The sequence below is a fragment of the Lissotriton vulgaris genome, chromosome 8, assembly GCF_964263255.1.
Source record: "Lissotriton vulgaris chromosome 8, aLisVul1.2, whole genome shotgun sequence".
Taxonomy (NCBI): domain Eukaryota; kingdom Metazoa; phylum Chordata; class Amphibia; order Caudata; family Salamandridae; genus Lissotriton; species Lissotriton vulgaris.
The window spans coordinates 1,427,424,534-1,427,441,526 of NC_141696.1; the positions used below are offsets into that span (position 1 = coordinate 1,427,424,534).

The 16,993-nt window shown below is 43.8% G+C and overlaps 1 protein-coding gene across 2 annotated transcripts in view; it reads left to right on the forward strand.

Moving 5' to 3' along the window:
• LOC147698868 (uncharacterized) overlaps positions 1-16,993 on the forward strand; it is a 75,361-nt gene that overhangs the window by 40,424 nt on the left and 17,944 nt on the right. Inside the window, exon 8 of one of the 2 annotated variants that reach the window (XM_086935479.1) lies at positions 11,576-11,632. The exons of the other annotated variant lie outside the window; for it this stretch is intronic. Within the exon in view, the coding sequence (XP_086791605.1) occupies positions 11,576-11,632 (57 nt within the window). The remainder of the gene's footprint in view (positions 1-11,575; positions 11,633-16,993) is intronic. 2 annotated transcript variants of the gene reach the window in all.

Genomic DNA, 16,993 nt, shown 5'->3' on the forward strand with positions numbered 1-16,993 from the left:
GTCTCCTTTCTGGTGAAGAATTGGCTTGGTAGTTTAGTCTGCCCTGTTCCCATGATTCACTGGGCCAGGGACAGACTGATTTGCATATAGCCAGGTTCTGAGCTGGGATGGTGCAGTGAGATAAATAACGGTGATGGATCAAGCCCTGATTTTTGGACTGGGTAAGAGTGGTCTGCTTAATTCAGACACTCTGTTCATCACCACCTCCTTTTCTGAATTGTTTTTTGCCACTATAGGTGTGGCAGGGTATACTCAGACATGAGTCCCTTTCTCACTGCACCATCAGGAATCAAGCAAGCCGGGCCGAAGACGGTTGAAATGCCAGAAACAGGTCCCCGGTAGCTTGTCTCCTTTCTGGTGAAGTATTGGCTTGGTAGTTTAGTCTGCCATTTTCCCATGATGCATTGGGCCAGGGACAGACTGATTTGCATATAGCCAGGTTCTGAGCTGGGATGGTGCAGTGAGATAAATAATGGTGATGGATCAAGCCCTGATCTTTGGACTGGGTAAGAGTGGTCTGCTTAATTCAGACACTCTGTTCATCACCACCCCCTTTTCTGAATTGTTTTTGGCCACTATAGGTGTGGCAGGGTATACTCAGACATGAGTCCCTTTCTCACTGCACCATCAGGATTCAAGCGAGCCGGGCCGAAGACCGCTGAAATGCCAGAAACCGATCGCCAGTAGCTTGTCTCCTTTCTGGTGAAGAATTGGCTTGGTAGTTTAGTCTGCCCTGTTCCCATGATGCACTGGGCCAGGGACAGACTGATTTGCATATAGCCAGGTTCTGAGCTGGCATCGTGCAGTGAGATAAATAACGGTGATTTATTAAGCCCTGATCTTTGGACTGGGTAAGAGTGGTCTGCTTAATTCAGACACTCTGTTCATCACCACCCCCTTTTCTGAATTGTTTTGGCCACTATATGTGTGGCAGGGTATACTCAGACATGAGTCCCTTTCTCACTGCACCATCAGGATTCAAGCAAGCCGGGTCGAAGACGGCTGAAATGCCAGAAACCGGTCCCCGGTAGCTTGTCTCATTTCTGGTGAAGAATTGGCTTGGTAGTTTAGTCTGCCCTGTTCCCATGATGCACTGGGCCAGGGACAGACTGATTTGCATATAGTCAGGTTCTGAGCTGGGATGGTGCAGTGAGATAAATAACGGTGATGGATCAAGTCCTGATCTTTGGACTGGGTAAGAGTGGTCTGCTTAATTCAGACACTCTGTTCATTACCACCCCCTTTTCTGAATTATTTTTGGCCACTATAGGTGTGGCAGGGTATCCTCAGACATGAGTCCCTTTCTCACTGCACCATCAGGATTCAAGCAAGCCGGGCCGAAGACGGCTGAAAAGCCAGAAACCGGTCCCCTGTAGCTTATCTCCTTTCTGGTGAAGAATTGGCTAGGTAGTTTAGTCTGCCCTGTTCCCATGATGCACTGGGCCAGGGACAGACTGATTTGCATATAGCCAGGTTCTGAGCTGGGATGGTGCAGTGAGATAAATAACGGTGATGGATCAAGCCCTGATCTTTGGACTGGGTAAGAGTGGTCTGCTTAATTCAGACACTCTGTTCATCACCACCCCCTTTTCTGAATTGTTCCTGCAAATTGCAGCACACACTCACCTCTCCGTTGTTGCCTCGGTCTGGCAGCTGAGCCGAGGGGGAGGTGGTGTTACTGCGTGGAGCTCAGGTTTATAAAGCTCCAATGCGGACCTGACGGGAAACTATGTTAAATTGGAAAAGGCTTTTGATACGTTGGTTGTTCACTTTTAGACACGCCTGGAACGGCGATACATTGGAACGGCTCTGCCTCGAGGGCTAATACGTGGTGTTCATATGTAAACAACGCAGCGTCAACGCGCTCAGATTCACGTTTAAAAAGCTGACTGAAAAGACACATTGGCGAGTGCGCATGCGTATCAAAGAGAAGTAATGGCGGACCGCAGTGAGATGTTGTGTGGAAAACTGAGACACCGCATTTGCGGATGCGCATGCGTAATACAAAAAGAACTGGGCAAACCGCAGTGGCAACGTATCATATGGCCGGGATGCCCGTCACCCCCTCCCAACACAATCCCCAAGGATGGGAAGTCGGACGCAGTTCTGAACTTTTGGAAGGCGGGAGGGAGTCACCCTCCCGGACGTATTTATTAAAATATGAAACAAAATTTAAAACATTAAATAAAAGTTTCATAATCATGTACAATTTTACATTTATTACATTTCGATGAAGACATGTTCTTTGGCTAACCTTAACAAATCTCTAATACAAAGGTTTCCTAGCCGAGTCTAACATCCTGCAAATGCATGCATTCTAAATTAAAATTGTACATCCTAGCATTAAGGGCCAACGGCAAGGTCTTAACCGGTGTCAGATCCCTACTACCAAAACTGTCGCCCTCACGGTGTGAATGACGCATGCGCAGAGGACTGTACCCTCATTGCCAACTGCAATTTCCCTTGTCTTGTTGGGGGCCCCCCTTTCCGCTCGACGCCATCTTAAAGGTCGTCCGAGCTCCCGGGAAATTCGTAGGAGGGGCATATAGCTGTCTCCTCCTCTGGAAGGGGTCTATGGCCGTCTCCCCTTAGGCGACCCATCCGTAGTGGGTTCCGCCTCTCAGTGGGAGGGGCCAATGGCCGCCTCCCCCCGGACGCTCCCATCCATAGTGGGTGGCGCCCCACTCTAGGGACCTTGAAATTACTGCACACCGATCATGACCTTACCGCCCGACCAAAAAATAAATACGACAGTTGTTCACCTACTAAGGAAGCAAATATCAGCATGTCTAATTGTATCAAACCTGTTTTACTCCTAAAAAGAAAAAACAGAATCCTACAGACAGAAGGCACATCCTCAACCTAAACATTCATTTACATTTATACGGAGGAAAAAATGGGGCCTATCACAGCAAAACTTTATTGCAAAACAAACATTGCCATAAGGGGCTGGTGGGTGGGTCAAAATTGCTCCTTGTTCCGTCGAGGGCTCACGAGCAACGAGTGGGTGCAGCCTTCAGAGCACAGGAACAAGAGGACGCTTCTTCGGATTCCCGCTCTATTTATTCTTCTTCGGGAGGGCGTGTACCCTCCTCCGGTACGCCTACTGGGCGTGGTCATCGGTGTAGGTGTCTAGGACAACCCCTCTTGGGCGGGAAAAGGCGCGCCCCGGCTACGCCGCTTCGGGCATACCAGCCGAGACACACCCCCCGCCCAAAATGGTTTCCCGGGAGGATCGGGGCACCCAACCATACGTTCGGGGGGACCGAGTGGTCGCCCCTTTCCAAAAGCCTTTTCCAATTTAACATAGTTTCCCTTTAGGTCCGCATTGGAGCTTTATAAACCTGAGCTCCACGCAGTAACACCACCTCCCCCTCGGCTCAGCTGCCAGACCGAGGCAACGTTGGAGAGGTGAGTGTGTGCTGTAATTTGCAGGAAGGTACAATTAATATTTTTGAACTGAGACAAACCTTATCCAGCTAGTAGAGTTAGCATTTCTACTGCAGTAGGTTTAGATCATTTTTCTCAAATGAGATCATTTTCCCATAGGAACATACTATTTGAATACCTGTTCTTATTTGTGTGCAGATACCATCTTCTGTAAAAATCCTTTTCATGTACAAGTCATTTCACTCATAGAATTTCTCTTCTTTTTACACACCTGAAGAGTAATTGGCTTGATGTCACTAATATGTCACTAATAAAGTGGCCTCATCCTTTTAGAACCAAAAAAACCCTCTATCTGCTTTTTGTCACATAATAAGGATTTGGCATATATGTCCAAATTATAATAGAAATAATCTAATATCATTCTGAAATTTTCAGCGCGTGGCCTCCATTGTCCTGAGCGAGCGCTAGATGAGGTGAGGCTTTTCCTCCCTACAAAATTGGGTGAGTTGGAAGGTAAAACAAAACAGACACACAAAGTATCAATACATTCTATATTTTGGATTGTGACTTAAGGATTGTGTTTCTTTCTGTGTGGTTTTCCCTCCATTTTTTGTTCACAGAAGAAGGTTGATAAAACACAGACATACAACTGCAAAAGTGGATATGTCTACACTATGAAAGTTACATATCACAGCATGTGGTAAGTGTTTCAGTAGTGTCATCATAGGTCCTGACGAAAGCCCTTAAGGGCTGAAACATGTTGACCAAATATCATTCATGGTGAATAGTAATTTCTTCCATACTATTTGCACTCTGCTTTTAATCATACCGTCTTGATGGGCATACCTAATAAAGTTTCTTAAGAGACATGAAGACGGGTATTTTTAATCACTAAGATTATCTTTTTCTTTCCTTGTTTTTCACAACTTTTGAGCACTGCAACTTGCCCTTTCAGCCTTCTAAACTCTCATCGGTTTCAGATGGTACAATCTGTGGGTCTAAGTTCAGCTAGCCTCAGGATTTCTCCTGTGGAAGTGCTAACTAGACACCAGCGGTTTTATAAAAAAAAAACAGATGACGAAGTTCCACAATTGTATGGGCTGATGGGTACACTTTTTTCTTGTTCACTACACTGTACTTTTTTCTCTCTTCTCCTGTGGATATCTCTTAACTAACCTCTTGGTACATATGATCTGGGACACTTATAGTTTCCAATCTTGAACACAATCAGAAAGACCCTTGGTATCTCTTGTGTGTTTTACTGTCTAGTTGGGGGACAAGATACAAGTAGGTCTATAAACACTCTCTCCCCTTGGGCCCCCCTCCACCCTTTTTTTTCGGTATCAACCTACGTTGCCTTCCTTAAGGAAATTGTGGACCCCTACAAACTATACATCTACATTTTACTAACTTCTTACAAGCTTGATATGAGCCTTCTCCTAAGGTGTCTGAAAGAATCTGCTAAATGATTTCAATAAGTGGTCACCAAAGCCAAATGATACTGTCTGCAGCATTCTCCGGGCACCATATTGAACATGAGCATCATTATAACATGATGCTCAAGAGCCAGTGACATCAGTTCCTGTCTGTTTGCACCCTCATTGACACAGGATTTAATGCAGTTTTAGCCTGTTCTTCATGTTTGCCAAGGTATTCTACTATTCAGAATGTATTCTTCAGGATTTTCAAGTTCTAGACCTTGTGAATCATGCCCTTAATCAATGTCTAACCTGGGCTACCTGAGAGATTGCATTCATTTTTTATGGAGATAACAAACATCACTCTTCCTTTCACAAAAAGCTCACGAGAAAGAAGGAACACTCATTGTTGTCTTCAAAACTGATTCGCAAATGAGTTTTTCTCCACCTGGCTCTCAGCTCAGTAAGCTGATTTCCAGAGTTATATGTTAGCAATATTCTTCGCTGAATTCTCTGCTACATCTAGTGGCATAATGCAAAATGATGAGACTCAAACCTGTAGAATGTGGTGTTGTGCCTTGACACCCTTATATCTCACAGATATTAACATGACTGGGGCCAAATGGGAGGGGGGCCTAAAAGGTCCTGGGACTGACCCAAACCAAGCCCCATTTTGACCCAAGGACTCAATTACTTTTTCAGAGCCGTCATAGTGGTGGGTGACATTCGTTCCAGCTTTTCCTATTCATCAAAAACGTTCAGTCCAACAGTGTAGCCATTAACAAAGGCAATCTAAGCACTGACCCTTACAGTTCCAGTGTTTAAGATGACTGAATAATTGCTGTGGCTAGACTTGCCTTGAAGGCTTCAAGCATGATATGTTTGTAAGCCAGATATACTCACACATTAGGGGGAAATCATAGTCTTTATCACCATGAATCTTCCTAAACCATACAAGAAAAGATTAAATGAGCTAATGCAGGATGTAATGGCTCTGTCAGAGCAGGGCATGTAGACTAATCTGAATGTGGCTGGTTCTTTAGCTAGGTTATTGGACTTCTTTCTGGTTATGCGAAGGCATGTATGGATGAGAACTACCTGGCCCCTGTCTAATGGACATGACTGAGACTTAGGCTATGAAATAGTGGGTTATTGGGTTCTCATTCGGGTAAGCCTAGGACTGACCTGTCCATTAAGAGTCAGAATGGAATGTACTGCATACTCTGCTCACTACATCCTCTGTGTATGTACATAGTACATTATATCTTCTGCTAACATCATAATTCTCAGTCCTTATATTCAGCCAGACCTTTAGATCTACGACTTATGGTTCTATAGCAATAGAGGTTCTAAATATCAAGGCCTTTAAATCATACTTCGATGCAAACTCTATTTGCATTCTTTATCCTGATCTAGCTTCTTTCCTCAACAAACTTTTATGACCTTTTATTTAGCTATGAAGACAATACATTGGAGAGAGGCATTAAAAAGCAATCTATCTACAATTGGTCTTCCCTTATGGTTAATCACATTATAAGCATGCTAGCAAAATGTCTCTGAAACGTTTCAGAGTGTGCTATTTTAGTACACTCTGAAACAGCACCGACTTTGTCAAGAGCAATGACATTACAGAAGAAATGTGAGGCAGCTACTTTGTCCCTTGAGTAATCTATAACCAAACAATATTGGTTTGATTTGACTTAGAGAGAGCAGACCCAACTTCGAAGGACAGTTCTCCAATTATTTACATGTTAATGCAGTATTTATATCCTCAACTCCCATGTGTGGATGTTCCTTAGGAGAGTTAGTGATTTATCTTCGAAAATGTTCTTTCTGATAGATGTTTCATCTCTGTCTACCACTACCTGCGCTCGCACTACCGCCTATTACGGCTTGCTTCCAATCTCATTTATAGCTACATTTCCATCGTTGCCATCTCAGCTTCGATGGGAGCATGACAATTGGATGGAGCTGATGTCACTGGTGTCTGTACATTCTAGTATAATGGCGTTGAACTCACTTTGTTTGTGATGCTGCTTTTGATGTCTTTTGGCTACTACTGGAGCCAGCACAACCATTGAAAATATGTGTCTGGTCCAGTCTGGTTGCAGACATTAGGTTCAAGTAAATAATGTTTTGGATCTAAATCATCTATGAGAAATAATGTTATAGAAGTTAAGTTCAGTTTCTATGTCGATCTTGAATGCTAGAGTTTGGTGAATCATAAAGCCCCATAACCATTCTCATTGTGCATCCATATTTACTGAGTAACACAGAACAGTCTCATCTTTTATAGAAAGTAGAGAGTAAAGTGTTCAGGGGCAGCAATGGAATGCTATGCCAGAGTTTATTTGGGAATAGTTGAGCACTTTGACAACTATTTTGAAACCAGGTTTGCCCAAAGAATTAATGGCATGATAAAAGACGTATCAATACAGTAGACACGTTGAAAGACAGTAATGTGGATCGCTGAAGTGCCAAGTTCAGGTTTGGGGAGCAATATGTATCTCCCATCCTGGAAAGGAAAAGGAGCCATCAATGGAATAAATGGGAAGCACTTTGGTCTGGAAAAGGGTACCAAGATTCACAAATGCCAAAGCAGATTTTTGCCCATGCGAAAAGTAATTTTCATCTTAATTCGAAATATGAATGAGATTGCCTGATTTGACCACTACAGCATCTACACATTAGATGCCTGGGAGGCAACTGATCTTCTGTATACTTGCACTTAAAATATATGGGAAAGTAGCATTAATTCTGCCTTCAAAAAGGTTCAACCTAAGATAAGTCATACTGCCTATCAAACCATAAAAAACTCTAGACTCAGACAAGTTATTAGTCAATCAATCAATCATTCTGCATTGATATAGTATTGCTCATCACCTGTGAGGGTATCCAGGGGCTGGAAGTGCTGCTGCAGGAGTGACTCAGTTGAACAGCAAGGACTTGAGTACTTTTCTGAATTTCAGCAGGGAGGATGAGATCCGTAGGTGAAGTAGAAGGTCATTCCAGGAATTTGCTGTGAGGTAGGAGAAGGAGCGTTTTACACTGTTGCTGCGGCGAATGAGGGTGTGTTGGCGAGGCAGAGTGATGGCGAGTACAGGTGTCTGGAGGGAAGGTGGAAATTCAGTCGGTGGTTGATGTCAACTGGTTCTTAGTGGTCAAGGGCTTTTGAAGGTGTAGATCAGCATCTTGAACTGGCATCACTTCTGAGTGGGGAGCCTGTGGAGCTTCTTGAGGTTGGGGGTAATGTATGTCAGTACAATGCGATTTTTTAGATCGCGGTACTTGACAACGCGGGTATTACAACGCAAGTTGTTACAACGACTTGCGTTGGAGTGCGCAGATTTTGGAATGTTATAATTTTATATTCCAACACCAGTCCACGTAACAGTAGGGAAGGTGTTGGAATATAAATTACTACATTCCTTGTCCAACAGCGCCATCCAGCGTAAGTCGTAGTAACGGCTTGCGTTGTAATGGCATCATTGTAAAGGCACTGCGGTGTAAACACCATGTTGTAAACTATGGTTACCGGTTGGGGGTGATGTGGGTTCTTTTAGGGAGGTCAAGGATGAGTCTGGCTGCTGTGTTCTGGATACTTTTCAGTCTCTTGAGGAGGTGTGAGGTGATTCCTATGCAGTAGTCCAGTTGGCTGCTGACAAGGGCTTGAGTGATGGTCCATCTGGTGTCGATGGAGAACCATTTGAAGATCTTGAGTAGCATGTGCAGAGTGAGTAAGCAGATGGACGATACAGCGTGGATCTGTTTTTCAATGAGAGATTGCTGTCTACGATTATGCAGAGGTTGAAGGGGTGGCTGGTCGGTGTGGGTGAGGTTCCTAGTTTTGGGTGGGCCAACAGGCTTTGCTCCATGGGGAGGTGTTGCGCCAGAAGATCAGCTCTTCTGTCTTATCTGTTGTGAATTTTAGCCAGTTGTCTCTTGTCCAGTCGGGGATGCTCTTCATGCACCTGCGGTAGTTGGTTAATGTGTCAGAGGATCTTCTGATAGTGAGAGAATGAGTTGGATAGCATCATCATAGGATAAGTTGTTTAGTCCATGCGATGTGACAACTTTAGCCAGGGCACTCATGTAGGTGTTTGACAGGGTAAAGCTGAGGGTCAAACTTTGAGGAATGCTGCAGATGGTGTTTTTCGATTCCAAGTTGAAGGGAGGAAGGTGGATTCTCTGGGTTCTTTCTGTGAGGAGGACGTCTCCTTGGATTCTAGTATTGTGAAGCCTTTGGATCAGGGTGTGGTGTGATACTGTGCTGAATGCTTTGGTGAGGTCAAGGAAGATCAGGGCTGCCATTTTCCCTTGGTCAGGGAGGAATCTGATGTTGCTTATGATTTTAATCAGGGCAGTTTTGGTGCTGTGGTTGGTGCGGAATCCAGATTGGGAAGTGTCCAGAAGATTGTTGTTCTCCAGATGTTCTGTGAGTTGGTGGTTGATATCCTCCTCTTTGGTGGGACTATGGTGGGAAAAGGTAGCAGAGAGATGGGGCAGTAGTTCTTGAGTTTGTTGGGGTAGGCAGATAGTTTCTTGAGTAGGGGTGACTTCTGTGTGTTTCATTTTTTTGGGGGACAGCAACTGTGGTGATGGATGTGCTAAATATGGCGGTGAGCTTGCTGCTGATTATCCTACTTCTGAGTTTGCAAGATGTGGTGGGGGCAGGGGTCCATGAATCCTCCTGAGTGGACGGAGCTCAAAACGTCTCTGGTGTCTTGCTTAGTGAGCTGGTCACAGGTGGTGAGCAGGTGGTCGTAGTGTTCCTCATTCATGGAAGCAAGATGGTTGAGGATGTCGGTGGCTTGGTGTTTGAAGTTTCTGTAGATGGTGGAGATCTTGTAGTGGAAGAAGTCTGTCAGGGTGTCACAGAGTTCCTGTGAAGAGGTGATGACATTTTTGGTGGCTGAGGGGCTGGAAAACTCTGCAACGATGTTGAATCGTTCTTTGCTGTGGATGGCACCTGCTTCAATGCAACCGGCCAGGACACTTCTTTTCATCTTTTTCAGGACTTGGTGGTATTGGTTGTGGGCTGTCTTGAATTTGGGTTCATTTGGCTCTATTTGGTTGATCTTTACAGGGGAATGCTCATGCACCACTGGGGTGCTTTTTTTTCTAAGACATGCAAAAGTTCCTGCAACATTTAAGATGGTCAGAGGTTACACTGATTTTTATGAAAGGTGACAGGTGCTACCCTTCCAACTAAATTCATTTTGCATCTCAATTCCTGGTTCTTGTTCTAAAAAACTATTGTTGAATAGATTCAGGATTGGATGGTAGATGAATCAATCATTATCCTTGTCAAGGTGGGTTTCTTCTAGAAAATGCTGTTGAAGTAAGACTTCATCATGAAAAATGTTGTGTTCAAAAGATTGTCTGTTTCTAGTCTTATGAGACTGCTAGAGAAATTTTGATGACATCATGAAAATGTTGCCATTTTTGGATGCTGCCTGAGAGCATTAAAGCCTAGTTGAAACTAACTGTAGGCTACGTGTTCATAATTAGGCCCTGGTCCATTTTGAGACATCAAGAAAAACAAGAAGGCTGTTCTAACATATCTCGTGAGATTTTTCAAAAACACCCTCTTGAACCCTTTAGATCAAAAATAAAGAAATGCTTTGGGTCCTCCTTTTTAGGGATGAACATAGGTCAACCATGTCAAGGAGTCATTTCTTGTAATTGCAAATGGCACTGTTCTATTCAGTCCAAGAGAATTCTAGTGGTGCAGCGGATGTTTTTATTTTAGACCCAAACACATTTTTGTGTAACAATAATTAGGTTTTGTCATACTAATCTGATCCTGAATTACCCTCAGTGGTATTGTTCCTCCAATGGACCTTGTTGGTCATAGTGAGGGGTAAGAAGCAAGGTGACAAATGTATTGATAGCAGCTCACAAATTAGTGAGCACATTTGAATACACAACCCTCAGGACCATACCAAAAAATAAAGGATTACAACTGGAAGGTCAAAACCTCTGAAAATGTTCAGTTTAATGAGAATCATACAGACCAGCAATTCTATGATGGCTACGCAGAACATAAGTAGTAGAACCTGATGCTCAGAAAATAATCTACTATTATCTCTATAATGCCTTAGAAAACCTTTGTAAGCACAGTTGTTTCTAGGGCAAGAACATTTGAGACACAATTAATAAACCACTGAGGTAAATTTGAAGTTTTTGGTTATTGTATTAAAGATTAGGGGTGGGTGGAATTTGCGTAATCACGTTCCGCTAATCTCCGCGAAACAGTAAAAAATCTCCGCAAACACGCAGAAATTCCACAAACACGCGGAATTGCTTGTTCACGATGATTTTTTACTGTTCTCAATCGCTGTTTGAGTGCTCAGGGGAAATATCTCGGGAACACGCATTTGAAAGCGCGAACAAGCAAAAAAGTTCGCAAAGTCGCGGAATGCAGAATTCTGGGCAGTTTGGCGTTCTCCACGGAACGCGAAATTACCCAAATTCTGCAAATTCCATGAGCGGAACGGAATTTACTGCTCAGGCCTAGTAGAGAACCTCCTTGCTTGAAATTTGCTCTGAATCACTGAGTCTCTTTCTCAATACTCAGTACTGAGCAGTAGAATATAACATTGTTAGTTCCTTATACTAGGAGTTCTAAATGTTAATTGAACACAAAACAATGAAAAAATGTCAGCTATTGCACTATTCTTAGTCTTTGTTTAATTTTCAGTTAGCTTGGTATGGAATCCTTAAAAAGTCTGTTAAAACTGCTCTTTCTGCCGTTTCTCTCTCAGGAAGAAGAATTTCAGCACATGAGACAGCTCACCAAGGAAGTGAACACGAGCATTCAGGCAAGGAGCTTATGGGGTATCCAGGCTGGAGGTCTTTGGGCAGAAATTGAGATTTTCAAACAAGCACGGGAACAGAGAACCACTCTCTCCAAAAGAAGGGTGTCACCGATTTTAACTAGGGAGAGTTAAGGAGAAAGGGTCAGGCAATCAGTAGGCAAAAAGTGCCTCAGGGATTAAATATGGCCTTAATTGGGTCTTGAAACAATAGAGCCAAAATATAGTGGGCTACAGGGGAAACTGTATGGCGGCATAAAGGCTCTATGGAATAAAAGTTTTCAGGGAATGATCCTTTGGAACACAGAGGGGCATAGGAAGGAATGACCCCAGAGGATGGCGATTTGAGCAACAGAACAAAATCACTGGTCACAAATCTCAAAGAAGGATTGAGAGATCCTAGATACTTTACAGTCCCTCTCCCCAAAAAGAGCAATATGCCAGGTAGACTTGGTGGGATAGCAGGCATGAAAGCCTCACAAAAGGCAGAGTGTGCAGACATTGGCAGTGGGTTCCTATGAACAATCCTCTGGTCCATACCCTTTCCAACGCACCAAGTACTCTTGACTCCCTTGGCATACAAGAATGTGATGGACCTCAAACTCCATGTGATCATTCACTCATATCAGAGGGGAGAGGCCCTCAAGAAAAGCTTAAGCCTGCTGCTCAATAAGGTAGAAGCAAAGGAGCATGAACCACTGAATGCATTGCCAAATCATCAGGCAATTGGAGTTTCAGTTTCAGTGGGTTGATGACCCTGAAGTTAGACAAAGGACCTCAATACCTGGGCTTTAGCTTACAGGGTCCTTCCATTTTAAAATTATTGGTAAAGAGTGATAACCCTTCTCCTTCTTTGTAATTTGGCTCCTAATGTTGATGTTTATTGGCTTGCACCTCCATGTGTTCCTTTGACGATTGTAACTGCTGTTCAATGTTTTTTTGGATTCGAGACAAAAGATCTTTATGTCCTGGATGAAAAGTTGCTTGTGGTTCTTGGTGGATCTACAGTTGAGCTTGTGGATCCTTTCCTGTTACACAGTGAAAAAGGGAAGCGCCAGTGGCACCAGGCTGAGAGATATTGTACGCAAACTTTAATAAAGGGAGTATCTGTTCCCATTCTGAGGAATTAGTGGCTAACAAACATCAAATAATCTGTTACAATGTCTGATTTACTTGCTCTGCCTGCACATCAGTTTGAGGGTGATAGGCAGACAAGAGTCGAGCATCAGTGCCCAAATGGTGCTCAAGCTCTGCCAGAATTTAGGGATGAATTTGCTGCTCCTATCAGAGATTATAACAGAAGGGAGCCCATGAAGCCGTATGACATGCTAAAGGAAAACAGGGGCTACATCCTTCGAAGTTAGGAGTTTCTTTAGAGGTACAAAGTGTGCCATTTTAGAAAACAGGTTTACAGTTACCCAAACCATATTGTGTCCGTTGGAATTGTGAAGGCCTTTGATAAAAGCCATGCTTATGTTATGCTATGGTTATGGAGGTACTGGAAGAAAATATAAGAGTCCTTTCAAGTAGGTTTTCCAAAATGCGAGATGCACCAAGCCAATCCCTCGTCAATAGTCGACTGGACTACTGAAACACTCTCTGCGTGGGAATCGAGGCCACCCTACTTTAAAGACTACACAGCATCCAGAACTCTGCAGAAAGACTCCTTTTAAATCACACTCAATGCCCCCACATAAACCCCCTACCTCAAAAACTGCACAGCTTCCTGGTTGGGAGGAGTTGCCAGTTTAAGCTCCTCACTTACACATTCAAGGCACTGTACAATTCCCGACCCGCCTACATCAACCACCGCCTGAGATTACATAATCCCCCTGGGCATTCCTGCTCTGCCTTACTTGTTCTGCCCCATACCATCTGCATATAATTTAGTAGAGCAAGAGAATGCTCCTTCACCTACCTCACAGCCAAAGCCTGGAACAGCTTCCACTGCACCTCAGTACCTCCCCTACTATACAGGAGTTCCATAGGATGTTACAAACCTTGCTCTATGACTGAGACCCTGGATCTTGTAAGCACCTGGATAGGCTCAAGGATGACAAGTTGTGCTCTGCAAGTCGACAGATAGGAAAAAATAAATACTACTTTGGTTGCATAGGGAGTGAATGGTGCATGCTTGCACAAGAATTGCAACTTACATTGGCTCCAGATGGCATAGAATTTGAAACTGTCCCGAAAAAGCGCTAGTGTGGGGCCAGAGTGATAGGGGTATGGTTTGTTACGGTCACGGTCATAGACTGTGCCACAACAAGGGTAGGGAAAGACATGGGCTTATGATCTGGGCTCTCAAAATGGAAAAGTTGAATTATTGGGTGTGACTCTTTTGGTATTGCTACCAAATCACTTAACCAAAGGGAGTGCACAAACAATACCTAACTTAGCCCTGAGTGTCTGATTCTCCTACCATAAAGAATGGATCTCAGTTTGCATGTCTGCCAGGGTGCGGGCCTGGTCCACTGCACTCTGGGTCTACTGTGTTAAGGCTTGGGCAAAATCATGTGTGTTTAAATGATCACTAGGGTCCATATCAACAAAGCAGAAAAGGCAGATGTGTCTTGGCTTTCTGTTAAGGCCACTTACTTGTCTGCGGGGATGATGCTGGACCTTCACTCTCATCTAGGACGACTCATGAGTGGGCCTACAACCCCAAATCAGCAGGTGTCCCAGAAGGGACAGAGGGAAGGTAAGAAAGAAAGCGAAAGATCCTTGACTTTAAAACCTTGTGTACGGAAACCTCGAAAAAGACTTCTCTTATTCTGATTGTTGAGGATCTTCTGTCAGACCATTGCTTGTCTCAGACGGGTGCTTTATACCTGTTATACATTCACAAGAAAGAGAGAGACCTTAGTTTACCCAAATGTTCAAATGACTGTACATCAGCTCTCCTTACACACAAACAATAATTCATTACATATATCTGGGTATTTACAGTCTATTAGCTTTAACCACTACTTGAGTTTCTGACCCTTACTTCGGGGCAATCCTTTACAATGGAGTAGAGATAAAGATACAACAATCAATGCAATTAAATAACATTTTAAGTAATTATGTCTTCAGTCTCACAACATGTAATATAAAATCACACATTTAGTTAGAATAAATCTACAGCTGAACACAAGAATCCATAAGAGGACATTTTAGGTTAGGGTGTCCTACCGCCAATAAAGGCAGGAGGATGGTTTTTTGTAAGAGTTCTCTAAGCATGGCAAAATGGATCAAATTAGAGTCCACTAAGGAAAAGTCCATAAGTATAGGCAAGGGAAGTAGAGAAAAATCCGGAAAGTTCTAGTCTCATCACTCACCAAACAGTTCCAAAGCATCAAAAATGCAAGTTCATCAGCAAATTAGCATCAGTAGAAGGGGCATGAAAGGGGCTCTGCAGTAGAGTCCAGAACGATCTCTGCATGAGGTCCAAAGCCAGTAATGAAATGAAATGAATGAAATTAAAAGATCATTTGTATAGCGCGGTAGCTACCCTGAGGCATCCTAGCACTGCGGACAAAACGTGTGAAGTTAAACGGTAGGGACCTAGTCAGATTTATTGAACAGCAGGGTTTTTAACTTTTTGCAAAAGGACAGTAGATTGGGCTCTGATCACAGGTGGAGGGGGAGGGATTCCAGAGCCTCGCTGTGGTATAGGAGAATGAAGGGCCCCCACATCTGGCTCTCTTGATCCTGGGAACTGTGACATAGAAGGAGGAGGCAGATCTGAGTTGTCTGTTGGGGTGGTATGGGATGACCAGGTAATGATTAATGTTGGCACTAATTTTCCAGAAGGCACAGTGGGAGATACACTGTTGCTGTAGTCTTGTCTGCCTTTTGGCTTGCCATATCGGAGCAGAAGGGTCAAAAATAAAATTCCTGCTACGAGTCCCAAAAGTAGTCGTAGGCCGCCAAAGACCGAATGGACAAAATTGGGAAAGATGCCCAGGACTGCTTCAAAGGGTGTTAACAGTCCCGAAAAAATTGTCTTAAATACATGTGCGATACCACTGGCATCAGACATATTTAGGATTTGGCTTAGCATTTCTAAGAAATGCACGGGGCAATTACTTGATAAAAGTGTATGTATCTCTGCCGTTGTCCTTGCAACTTGAAGATCATACGTTTCTTTTGATGACGTAATAGGCACTGTTGTCTGTATAAGCACAGACTTCATTCTGCTTAAAGCATCTATTCGTATAGAAGAGATATTCAAGGGAGGCCAAATCGTCGCCTCTGTATCAGTAGGGACGTTTGGATACAATGCTTGCACACAGCAAGTGACCATGGAACTAACGCTTACGAGATATGCTTTCCCTGGCACCATGCCACAACAGCTGTGGTCCGTTATTAGAACGTAACTCCCGTTAGAAAGTTGTCTAAAGAATGGCTCTATTTGTGCTGCAGGTATGCCGTGCTGGTGGCATGAAAGGTTATTTGAAGTTCCCTCACAGGCCCCAAGTATACCGCTTAGTGATCGTTTACAATTATTACCACTAAGAAATACATTCAGGTTTTTGTCAATATAACATGTATGTGAATAAGGTAATTTCCATGATGACGTAATGTACCCTTTAATGTACCCTTTACCCAACCTGTCATACTGGCCTGCTGGTATATACTCTTTGCAAAAAACACAGTTGATGGACAGAATGTAGAGCAATGTCATACATTCACCCCAGTACTAGGATCTGGGCCTAAATCCATAGTTTTTTTGCACTCCACACCACCCTGGGTTAGACACTGGCTAAATGCAAATCAGCTCTGACCCAGTGCCTCATGGGAACAGTCCAGTCCGAACTACCAAGCCATGTCTTTCCCAGACCGGAATCAAGCATCCAAGGACCGGTTTCTGGCTATCAGCCTTCTTCAGCCTGGATAGCTTGACCCCAGTGGTGTGGAGAGCCTGGGACTCACGTCTGAGTATACCCAGCACACTCGGGGTGAAAATTACAAAAAACACAGTTGATGGACAGAATGTAGAACAATGTCATACATTCACCCGAGTACAAGGATCTGGGCCTAAATCCATCGTTTTTTTGCACTCCACACCACCCTGGGTTAGACACTGGCTAAATGCAAATCAGCTCTGACCCAGTGCCTCATGGGAACAGTCCAGTCCGAACTACCAAGCCATGTCTTTCCCAGACCGGAATCAAGCATCCAAGGACCGGTTTCTGGCTATCAGCCTTCTTCAGCCTGGATAGCTTGACTCCAGTGGTGTGGAGAGCCTGGGACTCACGTCTGAGTATACCTAGCACACTCGGGGTGAAAATTGTAAAACACACAGTTGATGGACAGAATATAGAACAATGTCATACATTCACCCCAGTACAAGTATCTGGGCCTAAATCCATTGTTTTTTTG